Source organism: Pristiophorus japonicus, chromosome 9, assembly GCF_044704955.1.
Source record: "Pristiophorus japonicus isolate sPriJap1 chromosome 9, sPriJap1.hap1, whole genome shotgun sequence".
Classification (NCBI taxonomy): Eukaryota; Metazoa; Chordata; class Chondrichthyes; family Pristiophoridae; genus Pristiophorus; species Pristiophorus japonicus.
In genome coordinates, this window is record NC_091985.1 from 76,918,123 (window position 1) to 76,942,965 (window position 24,843).

A 24,843-nucleotide genomic window follows, 5' to 3' on the forward strand; every position below is an offset into this window, starting at 1 on the left:
AAATGAGCCAAAGAGTTATTAGGAGAGGTAAACAATACCTTGGTCAGAGAGGTGGTTTTTAAGGAGGAGAGGGAGATGGTGAGGCAGAGGGGTTTAAGGAAGGAATATCAGAGCTTAGGGCTTAGGCGGCTAAAGGTATGGCTTCCAATAATGGGGTGAAGGGAGGGACAGATGCACAAAAGGCAGAGTAATGGAAATTTCGGGGCGGAGGAATTGTAGGAGGTTACAGAGATAGGATGAGGCAAGACCATGAAAGGATTTAAGCAAAAAGATGATAATTTTAAATTTGAGGTCCTGGTGGACCGGGAACCAACGCAAATCAGTGAGTACAGGGATGATGAATGAGCAGGACGATGAGAGATAGGATACAGGCAGCAGAGTTTTAAATGAAGTTTATGGGGAGGATGGGAAACGCATTGCATTAGTTGTGCTTGGAGGTGACAAAGGTATGGATGGGGGTTTCCGCAGCAGGTGGGCTGAGGCAGAAGCGGAGGAAAGCAATGTTAGAGGTGGAAGTAGGTGTGACGGAGAGGATATTGGATTCGAAGCTTAGCTTGGGTTTGAATAAGGTTACAAGAAGTCTAATTCAGCCTCAGATATGACTGGGGCGGAGATGGAATTAGTAGCAAGGGTACAGAGTTTGTGGAAGACGGTACATGGAGACCAGAAGAGCTGAAAAGAAAAAGAATATAAGAACGGAAAATTGCAAGGCGCCCCTTTTGGGGACGGTAACATCCGCGAGGCAGGAGTTCCTGTGCCAGGCGAAAAGTCGTTTGTGCCTAACTGAAGGTGCAAACGATCCCAATTTCTCCCCCTTAATATCTTATCAGAAAAATAGACAACATTATACGTGTAGATAGTATGTAGGTAAATAGTAATAACTAGCTAACCAATGGAGCTGATGTGATGGCAGAATGCTTTTGTGCCCCAGTCTACTCTCAGAATTTTGGGACATGGGTTCACATCACAACCTCTGGTAGGCACTGATCCATCATGGAGGCCACATGCTTTGCCGACTAAGAAGGAAAGAAAGTTGATGGACGTACCACTTTGCAAAAGGTTCAAGATTGCTTTGGTAGATGACTGAGAATAGTGTAAGGGAAGGGAACCAATTTTAAAGAGAAAAAAATTCAATAAAGAAACTTTTTTAATATTCATGGAGGATTTTGTTTTTTCAGACTCCAGTACAGTTTTGGAAATTGATTCTTTTTAAATATTATTTCCTTTATCTTGTTCTTGGAGGTTATGAGACGTGAATTGGCTAGGATAGACTAGCGAATGATACTTAAAGGGTTGACGGTGGATAGGCAATGGCAGACATTTAAAGATCACGTGGATGAACTTCAACAATTGTACATTCCTGTCTGGCGTAAAAATAAAACGAGTAAGGTGACTCAACCGTGGCTTACAAGGGAAATTAGGGAAAGTGTTAAATCCAAGGAAGAGGCATATAAATTGGCCAAAAAAAGCAGCAAACCTGAGGACTGGGAGAAATTTAGAATTCAGCAGAGGAGGACAAAGGGTTTAATTTGGAGGGGGAAAATAGAATATGAGAGGAAGCTTGCAGGGAACATAAAAACTGACTGCAAAAGCTTCTACAGATACGTGAAGAGAAAAGGATTAGTGAAGACAAATGTGGGTCTCTTACAGTCAGAATCAGGTGAATTTATAATGGGGAACAAGAAATGGCAGACCAATTTAACAAATACTTTGGTTCTGTCTTCACTAAGGAAGACACAAATAACCTTCCGGAAATACTGGGGGACCGAGGGTCTAGCGAAAAGGAGGAACTAAAGAAAATCCTTATTAGTCAGCAAATTGTGTTAGGAAAATTGATGGGATTGAAGGCCGATAAATCTCCAGGGCCTGATAGTCTGCATCCCAGAGTATTTAAGGAAGTGGCCCTAGAAATAGTGTATGCATTAGTGGTCATTTTCCAACATTCTATCGACTCTGGATCAGTTCCTACGGACTGGAGGGTAGCTAATGTAACACCACTTTTTAAAAACGGAGGGAGAGAGAAAACAGGGAATTATAGACCGATTAACCTGACATCGGTGGTGGGGAATTAAAGATGTAATAGCAGCGCATTTGGAAAGCAGTGACAGAATCGGTCCAAATCGACATGGATTTATGAAAGGGAAATCATGCTTGACAAATCTTCTAGAATTTTTTGAGGATGTAACTCGGAGAGTGGACAAGGGGGAGCCAGTGGATGTGGTGTATTTAGACTTTCAAAAGGCTTTTGACAAGGTCCCACACAAGAGATTGGTGTGCAAAATTAAAGCACATGGTATTGGGGGTAATGTACTGACGTGGATAGAGAACTGGTTGGCAGACAGGAAGCAAAGAGTAAGAATAAACGGGTCCTTTTCAGAATGGCAGGCAGTGACTAGTGGGGTACCGCAAGGTTCAGTGCTGGGACCCCAGCTATTTATTATATACATTAATGATTTATATGAAGGAATTGAATGTAATATCTCCAAGTTTGCAGATCACACTAAGCTGGGTGGCAGTGTGAACTGTGAAGAGGATGCTAAGAGGCTGCAGGGTGACTTGGACAGGTTAAGTGAATGGGCAAATGCATAGCAGATGCAGTATAATGTGGATAAATATAAGATTATCCACTTTGGTGGTTAAAAACAGGAAGGCAGATTATTATCTGAATGGTGGCAGATTAGTAAAAGGGGAGGAGCAACGAGACCTGGGTGTAATGGTACATCAGTCATTGAAAGTTGGCATACAGGTACAGCAGGCAGTGAAGAAGGCAAATGGCATGTTGGCCTTCATAGCGAAATAATTTGGGTATAGGGCAGAGAGGTCTTACTGCAGTTGTACAGGGCCTTGGTGAGGCCACACCTTGAATATTATATACAGTTTTGGTCTCCTAATCTGAGGAAGGACATTCTTATTTTTCAGGGAGTGCAGCGAAGGTTCACCAGACTGATTCCCGGGATGACAGGACTGACAAATGAAGAAAGACTGGATCGACTAGGCTTATATTCAATGGAATTTAGAAGAATGAGAGGGGATCTCATAGAAACATATAAAATTCTGACGGGATTGGACAGGTTAGATGCAGGAAGAATGTTCCTGATGTTGGGGAAGTCTAGAACCAGGGGTCACAGTCTAAGGATAAGGGTTAAGCCATGTAGGACTGAGATGAGGAGAAACTTCTTCACTCAGAGAGTTGTGAGCATGTGGAATTCTCTACCACAGAAAGTTGCTGAAGCCAGTTCGTTAGATATATTCAAAAGGGAGTTAGGTGTGGCCCTTACGGCTAAAGGGATCAAGGGGTATGGAGAGAAAGCAGGAATGGAGTACTGAAGTTGCATGATCAGCCATGATCATATTGAATGGTGATGCAGGCTCGGAGGGCCGAATGGCCTACTCCTGCATCTATGTTCTATGTTATATATACCGTAATGTCTTTTTTTGTTTCTGTAGGAGAAGCTGCCCATGATGGTCACTTGCAGCTTCTTGGAAAACTTGCTCTACTTACTGAACAAGATCTATGGACTGTAAATAGATTACCCAATGAAATCAACTCTTCTGATCACCTGCCTTTGTTAGCAAAATTCAGACATAAACTTTGATACTAAAAAAAGCTGCCTAATAGTTTCTTCCTTCCACATCTGTTGAATATTTGATCCAAAATCATGCGGTATATGGGGTACAACATTTTTATTGTGTATCATTTTTCACTTTTGATAAATTTCTGAAAGGTTTTAAATATTCTGTCCAAAAACTGGAAATAAAAAGTTTATGGTTTATTTTTACCTTTTTTAAAAAACTTAGTAATGTGTAATTATACTGTACAAATAGTTACTGCTGCAGATAATGAAAATTAGTGCAAAAGTATAAGCACAATTGCTAGAGGGATACCTTTCGTTGTGCCCAAAGACTTAAACAAAAGCCAATAACTCACACCATTTAATAGGATTAATATTAAGGTATTGCCAGACTCCTTTAATGTTTGGCACCAGCAAAGAAAGAGTAGCTTGGTTTGGAGCTGAGGTCAAGACTAGATAGGAAGCACAGTGAAGAGAAAATGCCATGGGCTTGGACCAAGCTGCCAAGCGCGCGCAGTAGCTAGGACAGAGGCATCCACAGGTTGAAGATGGGGACAGGATCTTGGCAGGATGTAGGAGCGGGAGAATGAAGCTTAGGAACAACTGGTGGGAGGGAGGTAGATAAAATATTGCAAATGTGAGTGAGAGCGGACGGGGCAGTAGAAACATAGAAAATAGGTGCAGGAGTAGGCCATTCGGCCCTTCGAGCCTGCACCACCATTCAATAAGTTCATGGCTGAACATACAACTTCAGTACCCCATTCCTGCTTTCTCGCCATACCCCTTGAACCCCCTAGTAGTAAGGACTACATCTAAACAGGACAGGGAGGATGTAAATGAGGCTGAGCCCCCCACCACCACCACCACTAATTCCCCTTACAGAATTTTAACTAAAACTGTTCCCAGCACTAAATTGGAATCTAGCTATTTGCTTTTAAAGCACTTATAGCACTATATAGATTGTACCATTCTAGGTTGCTTCAAAAATAAATTGACAGTTTCAACTTTAATGCTGGGAACCGACAATGCCTCTTCCTGGGGTTTCTGCAGCTCTTCCACTGAAGCTACGGCGAATGAGCAGGAGAATCCCCATGGAAATTTACTCCCTAACAACAACAATGATTTGTATTTATATAGTGCCTTTAACATAGTAAAACGTCCCAAGACGCTTCACAGGAGTATTCTAAGACACACAATTTGACACCGAGCCACATAAGGAGAAATTGGGGCCGGTGACCAAAAGCTTGGTCAAAGAAGTAGTTTTAAGGAGCATCTTGAAGGAGGAAAGAGAGGCGTAGAGGTTTAGGCAGGAAATTCCAGAGCTTAGATTTTTTGCATCTTCCAAGAGTGGGCTGTCAGGCAATGTATATAACAATTGAGATGTGAAAGTAGCCAGAGCATTATATCATTGATGGAGATCAAGGAGAGTTCAAGGACCCATTGATTGAGGTGACTGTGTGTTTGGTGTGTGTGAGTGGAGGAATTGGCATGGAGGGTGAGGTTGAGGGACATGAGGAAGGCAAATAGATCAGTGGAGGTATGAGAGGAGGAGTTGATATGAAGACAAATCACAGAGGATAAGGAATCACTGAGGGCAGGCAAGGAATTACATTTCAGTGAGGAAAATACCGAGGGGCTTTGGCAAACGATTGACACAGCAATTAGAGTAAAAGCCATGATAGAATGAGAAACTTAGAAGGGTAGCCTCAAAGATTGGGAAAATATTGCCATCCGTGGGCCTAGTCTCAGTAAAACCAAGGATGTCTGTAGGCTTCTCTGCAATTAGGTTAATGATGATGAAGGTTTTATTCAGGTGTGAGCCTTGGCTGGATGATAGAATTTTTGCTTTTGAGTCAGACGGTCATGGTTTCAAACCTCACTCCAGAGACTTGAGCACATAATTTAAGCTGGCACTTCAGTACAGCATTGAGGGAGTACTGCACTTTTGGAGGTGCCGTCTTTCAGAGGAAATGTTAAACTAAGGCTCTGTCGTCCCTCTCAGGTGAACGGAAATATCCCACGGCACTATTCGAAGAAGAGCACAGCAGTTCGCTCAGTGTCATGGCCAATAAGTTATACCACAACCAACATCGAAAATAGATAATAACAGAAAATGCTGGAAATCTCAGTGGGTCAGGCAGCATCTGTGGAGAGAAACAGAGTTAATGTTTCAGGTCACTGACCCTTCATTAGAACTGATGAAGGGTCATCGACCTGAAACGTTAACTCTGTTTCTCTCCACAGATGCTGCCTGACCCGCTGAGATTTCCAACATTTTCTGTGTTTATTTCAGATTCCAGCATCTGCAGTATTTTGCTTTTGACCTAAAATAGATATTCTGGTCACGTTATTGCTGTGTGTGAGACATTGCTGTGCAAAGTTGGCTGCCATGGTTCCTATAGTACAACAGTGATTACACTTCAAAAGTACTTTATTGACTGTAAAATGCTTTGCGATGTCCTGAGGCCACGAAAGGCGCTATACAAATGCAAATTATGTCTTCTTTCTATCTATTAACTAGGGAGATGATATATTGAAGGGCAACAAAGGGTCGGCATTGTTTATGCAAAAGATCTGGGGGTGAGACTTGCAGAGGGCCAGTGTGATTTTGAGCCATTCAGACCAGGAAGTTTGCAGGTAATTTAGTCTGTGCCAAGGGTTGCAGTTGAAGCATTATAATTGGTCTCTGCTCCCCTGGACTAAATGAAAAAAGGAGCTAGGTTCCTGCTCATTAGCAGAATGTAATGGCCCATGATGGAAAGTGCATGTGCATCGTCATACTTATTTTTATTCCAAGCTGTGGGATAAAAGCATTACTTTTGGATTCTGTTTCCTGATGATAGCCAACTGTAACAATTTAATGGGCTCAAGAATATATTTTTAGTTTTAATATTGTCAAAATATAAAGAACATTTCATCTAACAAAGGTTATGTTGGGTAATAGATATCCTACTGCAATCGAGAATTGTTGCATGGATAGTTGGCAGCTTAAGCTTCAGATCACTAATAGATTTGTATTCCAATATCAGAATGTGTATCTGAAGATGGAGCACAAAATCTAAACTAAGGCAAGTGAAATATGACGTTTATTAAGTCTGCTTGTTTAGAAAAACAAATGTGAGCTATGTATTTTGAAGTTTCTAAAATAAGATGGCTGCACAATGATGATCATGTGTTTCTTACTTGATCATTTTCTCATCAAATAGGCTCTATGTACCATAGCACACAAAGCATTAGTAATCTTCATAATTTTTCTTCTTCAATATCCTTATTTCAAAAATATTTTGAAAGAAACTCGATTTCCCTACGTCCTTGTTATTGAACCACCTTTCTTAAATTTGAGATATATTGAATAATTATTTAAAATCAGTGGGTTTTTTAATTCACTGTTACTACAATGCTACCTGTTAAAATAGCTTCAACTAAAATAGCAGCCTGCATTTATCAGGAATGTCTTCAGAGTTACTAATAACTTCCTGCAGTTCAATATAGTCACAGTGACTGACTATTAATGAGGTATTTGTACATTCTAACTGGCAGATTTGCATAACGGCTCATACAAAAAAACTATAATTGCAAATTGAGAAAAGTCAAATCACATTTGGTTCAATTGCTGAGGTTCATTTTAATTTCAATATATATTCAAAATATCAATGTAACCACCTTTGACATTAATTTAATAGTTCAACACAGAAATGGTCATCAGTGCATCGGTCACAGTAATATTGAGATCAAGCTGTCTTGATTTCAGTAGGGAACTCAGTCACAGAAGGCACCGAAAACACCACCTCACCCATTGTGTCTATAACAACTATAATGTGTAAAGTGCCTTTAATTGTAAAAATGTCCCATGGTGCTTTACAGATGGGCAGTGGAATAAATGGCAAGCAGGGAAACAATAGATTAAATGTGACAACAACAACTGGCATTTATATATGGTCTTTAAAGTAGTAACATGATAAAATATCACAGGAGTGTAATCAGACAGAAAAATTGACACTGAGCCAAAGAAGGAGACATTAGGACAGGTGACCAAAGGCTTGGTCAAAAAGGTAGGTTTTAAGGAGTGTCTTAAAAGAGGATAGAGAAGCAGAGTGTACCGGGAGCCAATGAAGATCAGCGAGCACAGGGGTTATGGGTGAATGGGACTTGGAGCGAATTAGGATACGGGTAGCAGAGTTTTGGATGAGCTCCAGTTTATAGCGGGTACAAGACGGGAGGCCGGCCAGGAAAGCATTGGAATAGTTGAGGCTGGAGGAACAAATGAATGAGGGTTTCAGTGCAGATGGGCTGATGCAGGGACAGAGACGGGTGATATTACGGAGGTGAAAGTAGACAGTCTTAGTGATGGAGAGGATATGGGATCGGAATCTCAGCCCAGAGTCGTATAGGATGCCGAGGTTGCAAACTGTCTGGTTCAACTTGAGACAGTGGCCAGTGCTGGAATTGAAATTGGTGGCTAGATAAGAATTTGTGGCGGGGGCTGAAGACTATGGCTTTAGCCCTTCCGATATTTAATGGGAGTACATTTCTGCTCATCCAGGACTGGATGTCAGACAAGCAGCCTGACAACACAGAGGTAATAGAGGGGTCAAGAGTGCTGGTGATGAGGTAGAGCTGGGTGTCAACAGCGTATATGTGGAATTTGACTTGTTTTCAGATGATGTCGCCAAGGGGTAGCATGTAGATGAGAAATTGGAGACTTTATAGGAAATAGTGACAGAAAGCTTTACTGCAGGGATGTGCTTTGAGATTTTTAAAGGTAGCGAGGTGGAGCGATCCAGAGAAAAGAACCAATGAACCTGAAGGCTCTGCCACCAATGGTGAGTTGAAAGGAGCAGGGGATGAACAGGAGGCATGATTCAGAGAAATAAAGTATTTGAGAGGGCTTGATGAGCTTTCAGAGGCACAATGGAGCTTGTAGAGGGATCTATCATCCGAGACCAGTATGTAAAATTTAATACGTTGAAAGATCAGTATCGGTGGGGGTTATGAATGAATGGGACATAGTACAGGTCCTGAACAGCAACATTTTAGATGTTTTGGAATTCATGTAATGGGAGGTCATTAGAGTGTTAAATCTGAAAGTGACAACGGTATGTTTAAGGAATTTAGCGATAGGTGTACTGAAATGGAGTAGAGGTGGGCAATGTTGCAGAGGTGGAAGTAAGCAATTGTAAAGTCAGATTCAACCCGAGAGTGCTGTTGTTGAAGAGGGTGACATCAGTGCTGACAGTATTTAAATATCCATTTAATTTACAAAAGATGGTAGTTGTAGGTAGAGTAATAACTGAATCTTTGTTGAATATTAGCTATAATTAAGTTCAGAAAGATGAAGGAGAAATAGAAACAAATGTGTGTGTTTTGAATATTGTATCTACATTGATCATTTTAAATTATTTTAATGGGAGGCCCATTGTTTGTCAAATCATTAAAAGACTCGATTTCAGGTCATGCATGCATTCTGTCGGACTGAAATTTTTTTCTTGCCACTTTTCTTTGTCCTGAAAATAATTGACTTCAGACTCTGGCCCAGTTACCTGGGCACTTACCTACCAGTGCCTCACCATTTGGGCACTAAGGGAATTCAAGGAAAAGAGGATAGGGCAGAAAAGTGGAGTTGATGTAGAAGTTCAGCGATAATATTGAATGGCGGAGTAGGCTCGATGGGCTGTATGGCCTACTCCTGCTCCTATTTCTGATGTTATTAGCTTCCACTATTCATATGTTTGCCTTGACTATTAGTCTTGGCAGGTTATTCATCTATGGCACTAACTCAGTACAGAGCAAACATCAAACCTCGGGCCTTCTTAATCTGTATGGCTGAGCTTCTTGCTGGATAAAGATCACCGTAGCATTAGAGGGGCACAAGTTAACGCCTTGTTTGTAATATTGTAGTGAACTTTTAATGATACTGATTGGTACCTGTTACAACTTTTTTTCCAATGATTTGATTGATCTATGGTGAACACATTAAACCAGATGGTGAACATGGACTGATGCTGGGATCTGGTTATATCACAGGTACTTGAAATGACAAATTGTGCCTAACAGCAGCATCAACCAATCAGTTGCAAGTCAGGTGTCTTGGGATGCTTATTGTACTACAGGTGTTAGTCTGACACCTTCTTCATTGTGGAGCAGTCACAAATCATGACGATATATGGGCCATCAGCGCATCTACAATTTTAGTACTGGCATAGCTGTGCCCGTTTCATGGACATGCGCAGAATATAAAGTGGTACTCGGACGCTTGAACATTCATATACATAGAGCTTACTAACGTTGAACTATTAAACCCCGAAATATAAATTTTAGACCAAAAGTGTGCCCAACAAGGCAGCTAATGTAAAAAGCAGTGCATTCAATTTAATTTTTAGCTGTTCAGAATGTTTTGCCAGCAGTATGTTATCGTCTACCCAAGCTCGGCTGGAGTGACACTAGTCATATAGCTTATTAGCCTCCTGAGGTACACTTATGCTGTTACATTGTTGTCCAACAGAAATTATTTTGCATCAACTGTACAAGAGATTATTAGCAAAAATGAGACTTCACAGAATTGGAGGTAACCTTGTGATATGGGACGGTAATTGGTTGAGAAGTAGGAAACAAAGTACGGATAAAGGGGAACGTTCTCTGATTGGCAGAATGTGACAAATTGTGTTCCCCAGGAATCTGTACCGTGGCCTCAACTTTTTACCATTTTATTTATATATATATTTATATATTGACTTGGATGAAGAAATAGAGAATTGTATGTCCAAGTTAAGTTAGGAGGCACTGTAAGTTTGTAGATGGGAGCAAGAAGTTACAAAGGGATGTGTGGCAGATAAGAGACCAATGTAGGGATGTGTGAGGTCATTCACTTTGGATCCAAGAAAGTCAAATCAGGATACTTTCTTAATGGTGAGAGACTCCAAGCTGTGGAGGAGCAAAGGGATTTAGTTGTCAATGTACACATCATTAAAAGCTAGTGCACAAGAACAAAAAGTAATCAAAAAGGCTAATGGAATATTGGCCTTTATCGCGAGGGGATTGGAATTCAAAAGTGAGGAAGTGATACCTCAGTTGTACAGAAAACCATCTGGTGCGTTCAATTTTAGACACCGCACATCAGGAAATATATATTGGCCTTGGAAGGGACATAGCTCAGATTCACCAGAATGATACCATGGCTTAAGGATTAAATTGTAAGAACTGGTTGCATAAACTTTGCTTGTATTCCCTTGAGTTTAGAAGGTTGAGGGATGATCTAATCGAGGTATTTAAAAATGGTCAAGGATTCAATAGCATAGATACAGAGAAACTATTTCCTCTGGTGGGGGAATCCAGACAAGGGGGCATAATAAAATTAGAGCAAGGTCATTCAGAAATGAAGCATTACTTCACACAAAGGGTAGTGGAAATCTGGAATTACCTTCCTCAAAATGCTGTGGATGCTTGGTAACTTGAAATTTTAAAGATAGATCAATAGACTTTTGTTAGGTAAGAGTATCAAGGGATGTGGAACTAAGGTAAATGGAGTTGAGGTACAGATCAGGCTTGGCAGACCAGGTTCCAGGGACTGAAAGGCTGACTCCTGTTCTATGTTGATCCCAACCTCAGAATAAAACCCTTGCATCACCAGTAAAACTTTACCATTTTTCACATCAGCTTTCTGGTGGCCAAATTAAGCGTAGCTTTATGCTGTGGATCATGTTCAGTAGGATCTGAGTTGCGACTGCTCAAATTTACATCATGCAACCAGTACACTGAGATTTATTGCAACAGTCCAGGCTGAATTTTCCACACGCCACACTGCACTCATTCATTCCCTTTGGTGTTTCAAGTTACGATGTCTTACAGAGGTCATCCTTTCATGTAATTTTTCCAAGCACACATGGCGTGGTACCAGTTCACTCGAGCAGTGTGTGGAGAATGCCCCTTATAGTTTTATGTTAAGGGACTGTTATCAACTGTCGATGGGGTATTTACAAAAAAATAATTTATTCCGGGATGTGGGCGTCACTGGCAAGGCCAGCATTTATTGCCCATCCCTAATTGCCCTTGAGAAGATGGTGATGGCCTGCCTTCTTGAACCTCTGCAGTCCTTGTGGTGAAGATAGTCCCACAGTGCTGGTCGGGAGGGAATTCCAGGATTTTAACCCAGCAACAATGAAGGAACGGCGATATATTTCCAAGTCAGGATGGTGGGGAACTTGCAGGTGATGGTGCTCCCATGCATCTGCTGCCCTTGTCCTAGGTAGTAGAGGTCGCGGGTTTGGCGAGTTGCTGCAGTGCATCTTATAGATGGTACACACTGCAGCCACTGTGCACCAGTGGTGGAGGGAGTGGATGTTGAAGGTGGTGGATGGGGTGCCAATCAAGCGGGCTACTTTGTCCTGGATGGTTTCAAGCTTCTTGAGTGTTGTTGAAGCTGCATTCAGCCAGGCAAGTGGAGAGTATTCCATCACACTCCTGACGTGCCTTGTAGATGGTGGAAAGGCTTTGGGGAGTCAGGAGGTGAGACACTCGCCGCAGAATACCCAGCCTCTGAGCCGCTCCTGTTGCCACAGTATTTATGTGGCTGGTCCAGTTAAGTTTTGGTCAATGGTGACCCCCAGGATGTTGATGATGGGGATTCAGCGATGGTAATGCCGAATATCACGAGGAGCTGGTTAGACTCTCGCTTGTTGGAAATGGTCATTGCCTGGCACTTGTGTGACGCAAATGTTACTTGCCACTTATCAGCCCAAGCCTGAATGTCGTCCAGGTTTGGCTGCATGCAGGCATGGACTGCTTCATTTTCTGAGGAGTTGCTAATGGAATCATCAGTGGTATTCTTGCCATCAGTAGCACTTAAAGATGCTACCTTCCGATTGGAGACCCATAATTTCATAGGTCTGACAAGCTACTATCAGATTAGCTTTCTGCGGTGTGGCATAAACGAGTAGAGCTTGTTCCATTCATCCACACACTTCTGTTTGACACAGTTTCACATCATGATGCAAGAATGCACACACAACCAGAACAATATGGGGTGGAAATTGTCCCTTTCTATAAGGCCCATGGCCGCCTGAAAGCCACCATTTTAAAAATTGCCCTTCCTCGGGTTTGGAGCGGTGCAGGGGACCACTCCGCCCATTTTCCTGCGGGAGCGTGCTTGCACCAACCCTTACTGACCGACGTCGACCCCTTACCGAAATTGCAGCTTTCTCCGAATTGCCCCGCGGGAGCGGCGCCGCCGCCAGACGGTGCCCTTTCTGTAACTTGGTGGCACGGCCGCCCTTAAAGGGGAGGTGGTGCTGCCGGCGACGCCATGTTATTTTTTTTTGTCAGCTGACTGCCAGATCGATCCCAATTTTTGATTTGGTGAGCAATTCGAATGGAGAATAGGAGGTGCCTCTTTTGTCAGCCTCCTGTCATTCATTCATAGGCAGTCCCTCGGAATTGAGGAAGACTTAATTCCACTTTTAAAATGAGTTCTTAGGTGGTTGAACAGTCCAATACGAGAACCACAGTCTCTGTTACAGGTGGGACAGATAAGAAATCCGCACTGCGACTCCAGGAGGAACTCCTCGGCCACAGGGAGAAGACGGTTGAGGAGGACTCTAGCAATGATTTTCCCAGTGGCTGATAACAGGGAGATTTCTCTGTAGTTGCTGCAGTCGGACTTGTCCCCTTTTTTAAAGATGGTCACGATCACTGCATCTCTGAGATCTCCGAGCATGCTCTCCTCCCTCCAGATGAGAGAGATGAGGTTGTGTATTCGTGCCAACAGTGCCTCTCCGCCATACTTCAGTGCCTCAGCAGGGATTTCATCCACACCCGTAGCCTTGTTTTTAAGCTGACTTATGGCTTTTTCTACCTCGTGCAGTGTTGGGGTCTCACTGAGGTGGTGGCGGGTAGCATGCTGCGGGATGGAGTCAAGAACACTTGAGTCAAAGGCAGAGTCTTGATTGAGGAGATCTTCGAAGTGCTCCTTCCAGCGGGCCCTGACTGCCTCTGTGTCCTTATTGAGTGTTTCCCCGTACTTGGCCAGCAATGGGGTGGGGCCTTGGGTGTTTGGACCGTAGGTGTCAAATGTCAGAAGAGGATAAGGGACTAGTAGGATGACATCACCTGCCAGAAATCCCAACAGTTATGCCTTCCTTGCCCTAAACATAAAGAATACCTGCATAGTGCATGATGCTGTTGGTACTTAAATGTCATTGATAGGAATGTGGCCCACAATTATGGCTTCCTAGGAAAGTGGCTGTTGCAAAGTGGATCCTTTTTTTAAAAAAAAACAAATTCCCTATTTTTGGCTGGTAAATGACATATCTCTCGACTCTGGGGCAGTCTGGCAGGTGTCAATTGCAGTCCTGGCGAAAGAGTGAGCATCCGTGAATTTTCTGTTGGTTTGCAAAGGAATTAGTCTTATTTTTCATTCTCTTAAAACCATGGCTTTGAAAATTCCAAGGACCCGTGATCTTGGCACTTAGGCTGGGGTTATGCCTGCCAGAAAGCTCTGCTGATGACTCTGGTGCACTTTCCCGAGTCTGGAGAAGATTCCTTAATTTATCTGCAAATGGCAGATGCCCGCAGCACTAGGGGTGTATCAATGGCACCCGTCATGTTGAAACCCCTGAAAGTCTGATGGGGGAGTGTTGAGTTGGAGGTGTTGTCGAATGTTCCCCTAGAAAAAACTTTGGAGTGTCCCCCTATGGTCCTATTGGTAAGGAGGCTACTTTAAAACATACAGGGAGAAAATTCAGCGCTTGGATCTTTGGGGGAGGGAACACGCCTAAATCTTGGCCTGGACCCCATCCCCCAGGTATGCCTCACTTTAACCTGTCAGTAAAGTACACCTGATCATACACCAGGTCTCAAGGAAAGGCCTGCGGCATAGGGACTCCAAGGTTCTGAGTCTCCAAACTCCCGCCCACCCACCCCCTACACTGATGGCTACCTTTGTGGCAGGCAGAAGCTCTGCCCCAACTGGATATTCAGGAAACTTCGGCACGCGACAGGAATCTTGGGTCCCAGCCTAGATCTGGTGTACCCCTGGTACGCCAGAATAGTTGCGAATTATCCCAAGTTGTACAACTAAGCTAGCAAAGGACTCTTACCATCATAGGCAGTCCCTCGAAATCGAGGAAGACATGCTTCCTCTCCAAAAGTGAGTTCCCAGATGACTGAACAGTCCAATACAGGAATTACAGTTTCTGTCACAGATAGGGCAGACAGTGGTTGAAGGAAAGGGTGAGTGGGGAGTCTGGTTTTCTGCATGCTCCTTCCGCTGTCTGCGCTTGTTTTTTGCATGCTCTTGGCGATGTGACTCGAGGTTCTCAGTGCCCTCCCAGATGCTCTTCCTCCACTTAGGGCGGTCTTGGGCCAGGGATTCCCAGGTGCCGGTGGGGATGTTGCACTTTATCAAGGAGGCTTTGAAGATGTTCTTGAAACATTTCCTCTGCCCACCTCTGGCTCGCTTGCCATGTAGGAGTTCCGAGTAGAGCGCTTGCTTTGGGAATCTCGTGTCAGGCATGCAGATGATGTGGCCCGCCCAATGGAGCTGGTCGAGTGTGGTCAGTGCTTCGATGCTGGGGATGTTGGCCTGATCGAGAACACTGACATTGGTGCGTTTATTCTCCCAGTGGATTTGCAGGATCTTGCGGAGGCAGCACTGGTGGTATTTCTCCAGCAATTTGTGTCTACTGTATATGGTCCACGTCTCTGAGCCATATAGGAGGGCGGGTATCACTACTGCCCTGTAGACCATAAGCTTGGTGGCAGATTTGAAGTCCTGGTCTTCAAACACCCAAAGCGGCGATGGCAACAGAAGCAATGCCGCAGAAAAATCAATGCCGGGACATTCAAAGACCCAGTAAAGAGAGCCCTATACAGCCAGCGCCTCACCGCCAACCTGGCGAGTCTTGACGACCTCGAGACGCAGAGTGCCCACAGTGTTTAATCCCGTTAACTGGCTCCAGAATGTTGCATCTGATCTGGTTCAATATCTCTTACAGTGAAGCTACTTTAATAAACCTGTTTGAAAGTTTAGTCTGTTAAGAAAAGTGTTTAGTGTGGCTGATATTCATCTTCCTAAGTAATCTGAGACTTAATGGAAATCCTATCTGTTATCTGGCACCAATGGAATGTTCTCATTGTTCACCTAAGGTACATTAACCCAGATTATTTTTCACTCAAGATCATGTTTTGTTTCATAAAGTGAGAACTTGTCTATGGAAGTGAACTGTGTTTGCGTTAGGTACAAGGAGAAAATATCTGGAATAAGCATAAACTGTAACCTTGGTTTTACCTGATAATGTGGCCCTGTGGAAAACAGTGTCTAAACAACAGCAACTTCCTTGCGCTGCTCTTTAGGAAAGGCAATTAGGGGCTGGTTTGCACCATGAAAATCTATTAACCACATATGCAGAAGACCATTTAACTGGCCAATCTGTGTCATGACACCAATAGCATCTCATTTGAAATTAAATTATTTTCTTGGCTTTCATTTCTTTTTTTTAAAGAAGTGAACCTATGTCTGAGAAACACTTGTTCCAGTTTGTGCTACTGGTGAATTCATAAGGGTCAAAATTGCTCACCGCCCAAAATGAGTCGCATCCACTGCTCTTGAAGCGGTCCGGCCACCCCAATGCATGGGGCAGCCAAACCGAAGAAATTCACCTCTTCGTGCTTTTTTTTTTGAGTGAGACGGAAGTGGCTTCATCATCGGGGCAGAGTGGCCGCCACTAGCGGGGCGGAAGTGGTCGACGCTGCAAGTCATTGCGCTGACGCGTCACAACGTCCCTCCCTTCAGTTAAAGGGGAGGGCAGCTGCAAACTCTGTAGCCACTGGGAGGGGGGGTGGTTTCAGCTGGGCCAGTGGCCTGACACCCAAGAGGGGTTGCCAGGCTGCCTGTTAGAATGCAGGCGCAGCCCCGCCCCAAAATTACAGGTCACCCTGCCCAACTTAACACTTTGGAAATAATCCCCCTCCCACCAGTCCCAGTACATTTGTAGACCATTCATGCAATCTGAGCCTTCCAGATTGGATTAAATGATCATTTCTGATGGTACATTCACCCTTAATTATGTAAAAATATTCAAATATTAAAAATATATTTATTCCTGTGTTTCTGTAGATGTCTAGCAGTTTTCAGGTTGTCCCAGGATGGGACAGAGAATGTAGGGAAAAGGGGTGCGAAGTCGCTCTGCCAAATCCATACCCATAAAATTGGTTGCAGATATTTTCCGCCACCGTTCCTTGGGATTGGATTGCAGTATCTATCACGTGTCTGCCCTGCCCCGTTTAAATTATGGCAAGTAGGTGGGAATTAAGGCTCCATTCCATATCCCCCAACCCCCCATTGTGGTGTTGCTCCACCTTTGATAAATAATGCCTGCGTAGAAGATGCAAGAGGACCTTTTGTGATGGAAGCCAAAATGCTGAAACATTACAAAGCATCAGTTTCTTCCCACGATGTAACACGCCCCTCTCCAGAACGATATTATCCCCATGGTTCCTGCCAATTCATTTGCCCTGGCATTAAGAAACATTGCTGGCTGGCTCCTTGCCATTACTGCAGTGAGTGCACCGCTCCTTCAGCATGAATTTCTCTCACCCACAGAGGTGGACTCCTACTGATGAATGACAGTAGTCCTGGGAGCCCACTGTGATTACTTAATTGACTTTGACCTAGGAAAATAACCTTACTATTGAGGAAAATCCAGCTCCTTAAGAAAATACTATTTGCTTTTAAAGGAATGCGTAACTTGCATTTTGAGTGTGAAGTTTTAAAACTATGTTAAACTTGGAGAGACCATATAAAAACGAAACCATGGGGTAAATATTTCACTTATTGTCAAAGCAATAACAACTTGCATTTATCTAGCGCCTTTAACACAGTAAAACCTCTCGAGGTGCTTCACAGGAGCATTATCAAACCTAATTTGACACTGAGCCACGTAAGGAGATATTAGGACAGGTGACCAAAAGCTCGGTCAAAGAGTTAGGTTTTAAAGAGCATCATAAAGCAGGTGAGAGAGGCGGAGAGGTTTAGGGAGGGAATTCCAGAGCTTAAGACTTAGGCAGGTGAAGGCACGTCAGCCAATGGTGGAGCAATGAAAATCGGGGATACGCAAGAAGCCAAAATTGGAAGAGAGCACAGATCTTGGAGGGTTGTAGAGGTTACAGAGATGGGGAGGGGTAAGGCCATGGAGGGATTTGAAAACAAAATATGAAATTTTAAAATTGAGGTTTTGCCGGACCCGGAGCCAATATAGGTCAGCGAACACGGGTGATGGATGAGGGTTTCAGCAGCAGATAAGCTGAGGCAGGGGCGGAGACAGGCGATCTTACGGAGGTGGAAGTAGGTGGTTTTGGTGATGGAGAGGTTATGTGGTCGGAAGCTCAGCCCAGGGTCAAGTAGGACGCCATGTTTGCGATTGGTCTGGTTCATCCTCAGACAGTGACCAGGGAAAAGGAAGTAATTGGTGGCTAGGAAATGGAGTTTGTGGCGGGGGCCTAAGACTGGCTTTAATCTTTCCAATATTTAATTGGTGGAAAGTTGTGCGCATCCAATGTTGGACAAGCAGTGTGATAAATCAGAGGCAGTGGAGGGTTCGAGAGAGATAGAGCTGGGTGTTGCCAGCATACATGTGGAACCGAGGACAGCACGTAGATGAGAAATAGGAGGGGACCAAGGCTAGATCCTTGGGGGATTCCTGAGGTAATGGTGTGGGAACAAGAAGAGAAGCTATTGCCGATTTAATTACTTTTTAGAAAAATGAAGAAATGCCTATAAGGTATCTTTCCATCTATGCCCGAAACAGAATGATAACTAAACAAATCATGGAAGACAGTAGGTCCGAAAATCATTGTAAAAATTGCTTTAAATGTGAATGTATGAATAAAATTGCTATCATATACTCAAGTAATCTGGTTCTGATTAAGTGATAAGGTCCATATGTTCAATTCAGTCTCCTCAACATGTCAAGATATGAAAGATTTGTTAGGAATGGTTATTCTACATAGAATTACATAGATTATAAGCACAGAAACAGGCCATTCGGCCCAACCAGTCCATTCCGGCAATTATGCTGTACTCGAGCTCCTCCCGTCCTTCCTCATCTAACTCTTATCAACATAACCTTCTATTCCCTTCTCCTTCATATGCTTATCTAGCTTCCTCTTAAATGCATCTATGCTACTCGCCTCCCTGTTGTAGCGTGTTCCACATTTTTACCATTCTCTGGATAAAGAAGTTTTTTCTGGATTTGCTATTTGATTTCTTGGTGCTATCTTATATTGATGGCCTCTAGTTTTGATCTTCCCTACAAGTGGAAATATTTTCTGTGTTTACTCTATCAAAACCTTTTATAATTTTAAAGACCTTTTTTAGGCCACCCCTCAGCCTTCTCTTTGCAAGAGAAAAGAGACCCAGCCTGTTTATCCTTTCCTGATAGGTAAAACCTCGCATTTCTGGTATCATTCTTGTAAATTATTTTTGCACCTCTCCAGTGCCTCTTTAATCCTTTTTATAATGAGCTGACTAGAACTGTACACGGTACTCCAAGTGTGGTCTAACTAAGGTTCGATACAAGTTTAACATAATTTCTCTACTTTTCAGTTCTATCCCTCTGGAAATAAACACGTGATTGGTTTTCTTTTTTATGGCCTTATTTACCTACTTCGCTACTTTTAGTGATTTGTGTATTTGTACTCCGAGATCCCTTTGCTCCTCTACCCTATTTAGATTCTTATTTTCCAAGTAATATGTTTTCATACCAAAATGTAATACCTCACACATCTATTGTAGGTTTGATGAATATTTATGAACCCTGTTGCAGAAAGCTGTATGATAATTGGTGACAAATGGCAGGAAGACATATTCCGAAGGCATTGAAGGATTATTAACCTGTTTAATTGATTAAAAGACTGGGTCTAGGATTAACAGGCTGGGTTTCTTTTCTCGAAAAGAGAAGGCTGAGGGGTGACCGAATAGAGGTCTTTAAAATTATGAAAGGTTTTAATAGAGTAGATATAGAGAGAGTGCTTCCACTTGTGGGGAAGAGTATAATTACAGGCCATCAATATAAAATAGCCACCAAGAAATCAAATAGGGAATTCAGAATAAATATTTTTACCCAGAGGGTAGTGAGAATGTGGAACTCACTACAGAGAAAATAGGTGCAGTAGTAGGCCATTTGGCCCTTCGAGTCTGCACTGCCATTCAATATGATCATGGTTGATCCTCTATCTCAGCACCATATTTCTGCTTTTTCCTCATTAACCCTTGATGCCTTTTGTTTCTAGAAATCTATCTATCTCCCTCTTAAATATATTCAGTGATTTGGCATCCAGAGCCTTCTGTGGTAGAGAAATCCACAGGTTCACCACCCTCTGAGTGAAAATATTTCTCCTCGTCTCGGTCTTAAATTTCCTACCCCGTATCCTGAGACTGTGACCCCAGCCAGGGGAAACATCCTCCCTGCATCCAGTCTATCCAGCCCAGTCAGAATTTTATGCATTTCAATGAGATCCCCTCTCATTCTTCTAAACTCGAGTGAATACAGACCTAGTTGACCCAATCTCTCCTCATACGACAGTCCTGCCATCTCAGGAATCAGTCTGGTGAACCTCTATCCTTTCTTAGGTAAGGAGACCAAAACTGTACACAATACTCTAGGTGCTGTCTAGCCAAGGCCCTGTATAACTGTAGTAAGACATCCTTGCTCCTATACTCAAATCCTCTTGCAATGAAGGCCAGCATACCATTTGCCTTCCTAACTCTTGCTGCACCTGCATGTTTGCTTTCAATGACTGGTGTACAAGGACACCCAGGTCCCTCTGCACATTGACACTTCCCAAGTCATCACCATTTAAATAATACTTTGTCCTTATGTTTTTCCTACCAAAGTGGATAACTTCACATTTATCCACGTTATATTGCATCTGCCATGTGTTTGCCCACTCACTCAACCTATCTAAATCACCTTGCAGCGTCTTTGCATCCTCCTCACAACTCACGATCCCACCTAGTTTTGTGTCGTCAGCAAACTTGGAAATATTACATTTGGTTCCCTCATCCAAATCATTTATATATATTGTGAATAGCTGGGGCCCAAGCACTGATCCCTGTGGTACCCCACTAGTCACTGCCCGCCAACCCGAAAAAGAGCCGTTTATTCTTACTCTCTGTTTCCTGTCAGTTAACCAATTTTCAATCCATGCCAATACATTACTCCCAATCCTATGTGCTTTAATTTTGCACGCTAACCTCTTATGTGGGACTTTATCAAAGGCCTTCTGAAAATCCAAATACACTATATCCACTGGTTCTCCCTTATCTATTCTATCATTTACATCCTCAAAAAACTCCAGTAGATTTGTCAGACATGATTTCCTTTCAGAAATCCATGTTGACTTTGTTTAATCCTGTTGATATTATCTAAGTGTGCCGTTATCACATCCTTTATAATAGACTCCAGCATTTTCCCTACTACTGATGTTAGGCTAACCGGTCTGTAGTTCCTTGTTTTCTCTCTCCCTCCTTTAGTGGGGTTACATTTGCCACCCTCCAATCTGCAGGAACTGTTCCATAATCTGTAGAATTTTGGAAGATGACAACCAATACATCTACTATTTCCATGCCTACCTCTTTTAGTACCCTGGGATGCAGATCATCAGGCCCTGGGGATTTATCTGCCTTTAATCCCATTAGTTTCTCCAGCACTATTTTCTTACTAATTATCATTTCCTTTAATTCCTTTTGCTCACTAGACCCTTGGTTCCCCAGCATTTCTGGGACGTTATTTGTGTCCTCTTCTGTGAAGACAGAACCAAAGTATTTAATTGTTCTGCCATTTCCTTGTTCCCCATTACAAATTCTCCCGTTTCTGTCTGTAAATGACCTACATTTGGCTTCACTAATCTTTTTTCTTTTTTACGTACTTGTAGAAACTTTTGCAGTCGGTGTTTATGTTCCTTGCAAGTTTACTCTCATACTCTATTTTTCCCCTCTTAATCAATCTCTTGGTCTTTTTTTGTTGAATTCTAAACTGCTCCCAATCCTCAGGCTTGCTACTTTTTCTGGCAACTTTGTATCACTCCTCTTTGGATCTAATACTATTCTTAATTTCTTTTGTTAGCCATAGCTGGGGCACTTTTCCTTTTGTGTTTTTACGCCAGAAAGGAATGTATAACTGTTGCAATTCATGCATTCATTCCTTAAATATTAGCCATTGCCTATCCACCGTCGTGTCTTTTAATAAATCTTCCCAATCTATCATCGACAATTCATTCCTCATACCTTCGTAGTTTCTTTTGTTTAGATTTAGGACCTGAGTTTCGAATTGGACTACTTCACTTTCCATCTTAATAAGAAATTCAATCATGCTATGGTCACTCTTCCCTAAAGGACCTTGCACAACAAGACTGTTAATTAACCCCTTCTCATTACACAATACCCAATCTAGGATAGTCTGTTCCCTAGTAGGCCCCTCAACATACTGGTCTAAAAAACCATCTTGTACACACTCCAGGAATTCGTCTGCCACAGTATTATTACTAGTTTGGTTTGGCCAGTCTATATGTAGATTAAAGTCACCTACAATTACTGTAGTACCCTTGCTACATGCCTCTCTAATTTCCTGTTTGATGCCGTCCCCTACACTACCACTACTGTTTGGAGGCCTATAGGCAACTCCCACCTGACATGTATCCGACATGGTTATTGCTTGTACTATTACAAGGTGTGCCAGCAGAGGGCACCGCAGTGGGAGACTTGCAGGGTACCTGTACAGGTGTGCCTAGCCTAGTATAAAAGGCAGGCCACCATGTGTGATCCTCACTCTGGAGTATCAATAAAGGACTAAGGTCACTACAGTTCAAGTACAACACATTGCCTCATGGAGTCGTTATCAGAGCATCTAAAGACATAACATCACCAATGTTTTCTGCCCCTTGGTGCTCCTTAGCTACACCCAGACTGATTCTACATCTTGATTTTCTGAGCCAATATCCTTTCTCAGTACTGCACTGATTTCATCCTTTACTAACAACGCCACACCACCCCCTCTTCCTTTTTGCCTGTCCTTCCTAAATATCGAATATCCTTGGATATTCAGTACCCAACCCTGGTCATCCTGCAATTATGTCTCCGTAATTGCAACTATATCGTATTCGTTTACATCTATTTGCGCTGTTAATTCATCTACCTTATTACAGATGCTTCGTGCATTCAGATACGATGCTTTTAAATTTGTCTTTTTAACATTACTAGACATCTTAACATTATTTTGTACTGTAGCCCTATTTGTCTTATCGCTATTTTTTTTCTTACCTGGACCCTATTTGCAATTGTACTCTTGTTTGTATGCTCTGTCCCTTCCTGACATAAATGGTTATCCTTACCACAATCACTTTCCTGCTTTGCTTCCTTTTCTTTTCTCTTTAGCATTCTAGATTGCTCTCTACTGCGACCGTCCTTTCCACCCGCCCCCCCTTATTTAGTTTAAAGCCCTGTCTACCTCCCTAGTTATTCAATTCGCTTGAACTCTGGTCCCAGCATAGTTCAGGTGTAGTCCGCCCCCACGGGACAGCTCTCTCTTTTCCGAGTATTGGTGCCAGTGCCCCACGAATCGAAACCCACTTCTCCCACACCAACCTCTGAGCCATGCATTCATCTCCCTGATTCTATTCGCCCTATGTCAATTTGCTCATGGCTCAGGTAATAATGCAGAGATTATTATCTTTGTGATTCTACTTTTCAATTTAGTCCCTAGCTGTTCAAACTCTCTCAGCAGAACCTCTTTCTTAGTCCTACCTATGTCATTGGTACCTACGTGTACCACGAAAACTGGATCCTCCCCCTCTCACTCCAAATTCTTCTCCAGCCCGGAGGAGATGCCCTTTACGCTGGCGCTGGGTAGGCAACACAGCCTTGGGGACGCAAGCTCTTGGCCCCTAACATACTGTCCCATCCCTACTACAACCACCTGCCTCTTTACTCCCCCCACTTGAATGGCTTTCTGCACCACTGTGCCTTGATCAGTCTGCTCGTCTACCCCGCAGTCTGCACACTTGTCCTCAAGGGTTGCAAGAACCTCAAATCTTTTGGACAAGTGCAGGGACTCAGGCTCCTGCAATACTACCTCCTGAATCCCCTTACCTGCTTCCTATCCTTGACCATGTGTCAATTCTAACGTATTTAATCTAGAGGGTGTGGTTGTCTCCTGGAGCAAAAGGTCCAGGTAACTTTCTTCCCTCCCTGATGTCTCGCAATGTCTGCAGCTCGGACTCCAACTCCTCAACTTGGAACCGAAGTTCGTTGAGCCGCAGACACTTACCGCAGATGTAGTCACTCTGGACCAAAACGTCCAGAAGCTCCCACATATTGCAGCAGCAACACATCTCCTGTTTTCCCATTATATTATATTATTGAATTAATTAGTTTAGCGTTAATCAAGTATTTACCCTATATAGTTTATTAAATTAGTTAAACAAATAAAGGTTAGTTTTTAGTATTTAGTTATATGCTATATGTTAATTTAAAGAAAAACTCAGCCCACAATCACTACCAATCACTTATTTGTGATGTCACACAGCAGAGTTCTCCTCACCTGGAGCCATGCGATCTCCTGGGAGAGACATAGGTGGCAGTTGAGGCAAATAGATGCATTTCAGGGGAGGCTAGATAAGCATATGAGGGAGAAGGGATTAGAGGGTTATGCTGATAGAGTTAGATGAGGAAAGACGGGAGGATGCTTAAGTGGAACATATATGCGTTGGACCAAATGGCTTGTTTCTGTGCTGTATCCTTTGTAATATGGCAAATGTGAAATAGGAACAGATATCCACAATTGCTTAAAGGAATCCTGTTTTCGATTACTTGAAGCTGGAGATGAATGCATTAACAAAGGCTTCCTGCTTCAGTACTTTACCCTTGCTTCAAGTCAGTTGTACAGGGTAATAAATTATATCAATTTACTTAATCTTAGTGTGTGCACTTTTTAGGTATATTTTGCTGTTAAAATAATGGATCTGATTAAAATCTCTTGTTGCTATATATTTACTGCCTCAATTACCAACATGAATCATCTAATTATTTCCCAGATTCTGTGCTGCAGTGTTTAGATATAAATGGTATTTCACATATTATACAGTTTCCTGTCCTCCATAGTTCTCTGTTTGAACAAGCTGAAATATTCCTCTTTTATTATATTTCACATACCAACAAAACATTGTTTATCCAGCTGTAAAAAATCAAATAAGCACTTAATCTTGTGTGACCTTTGAATGGAAC

General features: G+C 42.7%; 1 protein-coding gene across 12 annotated transcripts in view; it reads left to right on the forward strand.

The window, feature by feature from the left end:
• Positions 1-24,843, forward strand: part of angel2 (angel homolog 2 (Drosophila)) — a 159,083-nt gene that overhangs the window by 109,289 nt on the left and 24,951 nt on the right. For 10 of the 12 annotated variants that reach the window (XM_070889482.1, XM_070889476.1, XM_070889477.1 and 7 more), the window contains one exon: positions 3,448-3,745. The exons of 1 other annotated variant lie outside the window; for it this stretch is intronic. In XM_070889482.1, coding sequence (XP_070745583.1) covers positions 3,448-3,596 — 149 coding nt within the window. In that variant the 3' untranslated portion in view covers positions 3,597-3,745. Of the gene's footprint in view, positions 1-3,447; positions 3,746-24,843 lie in introns of those variants that run through there. One more of the 12 variants, XR_011595015.1, reaches the window with a different exon arrangement.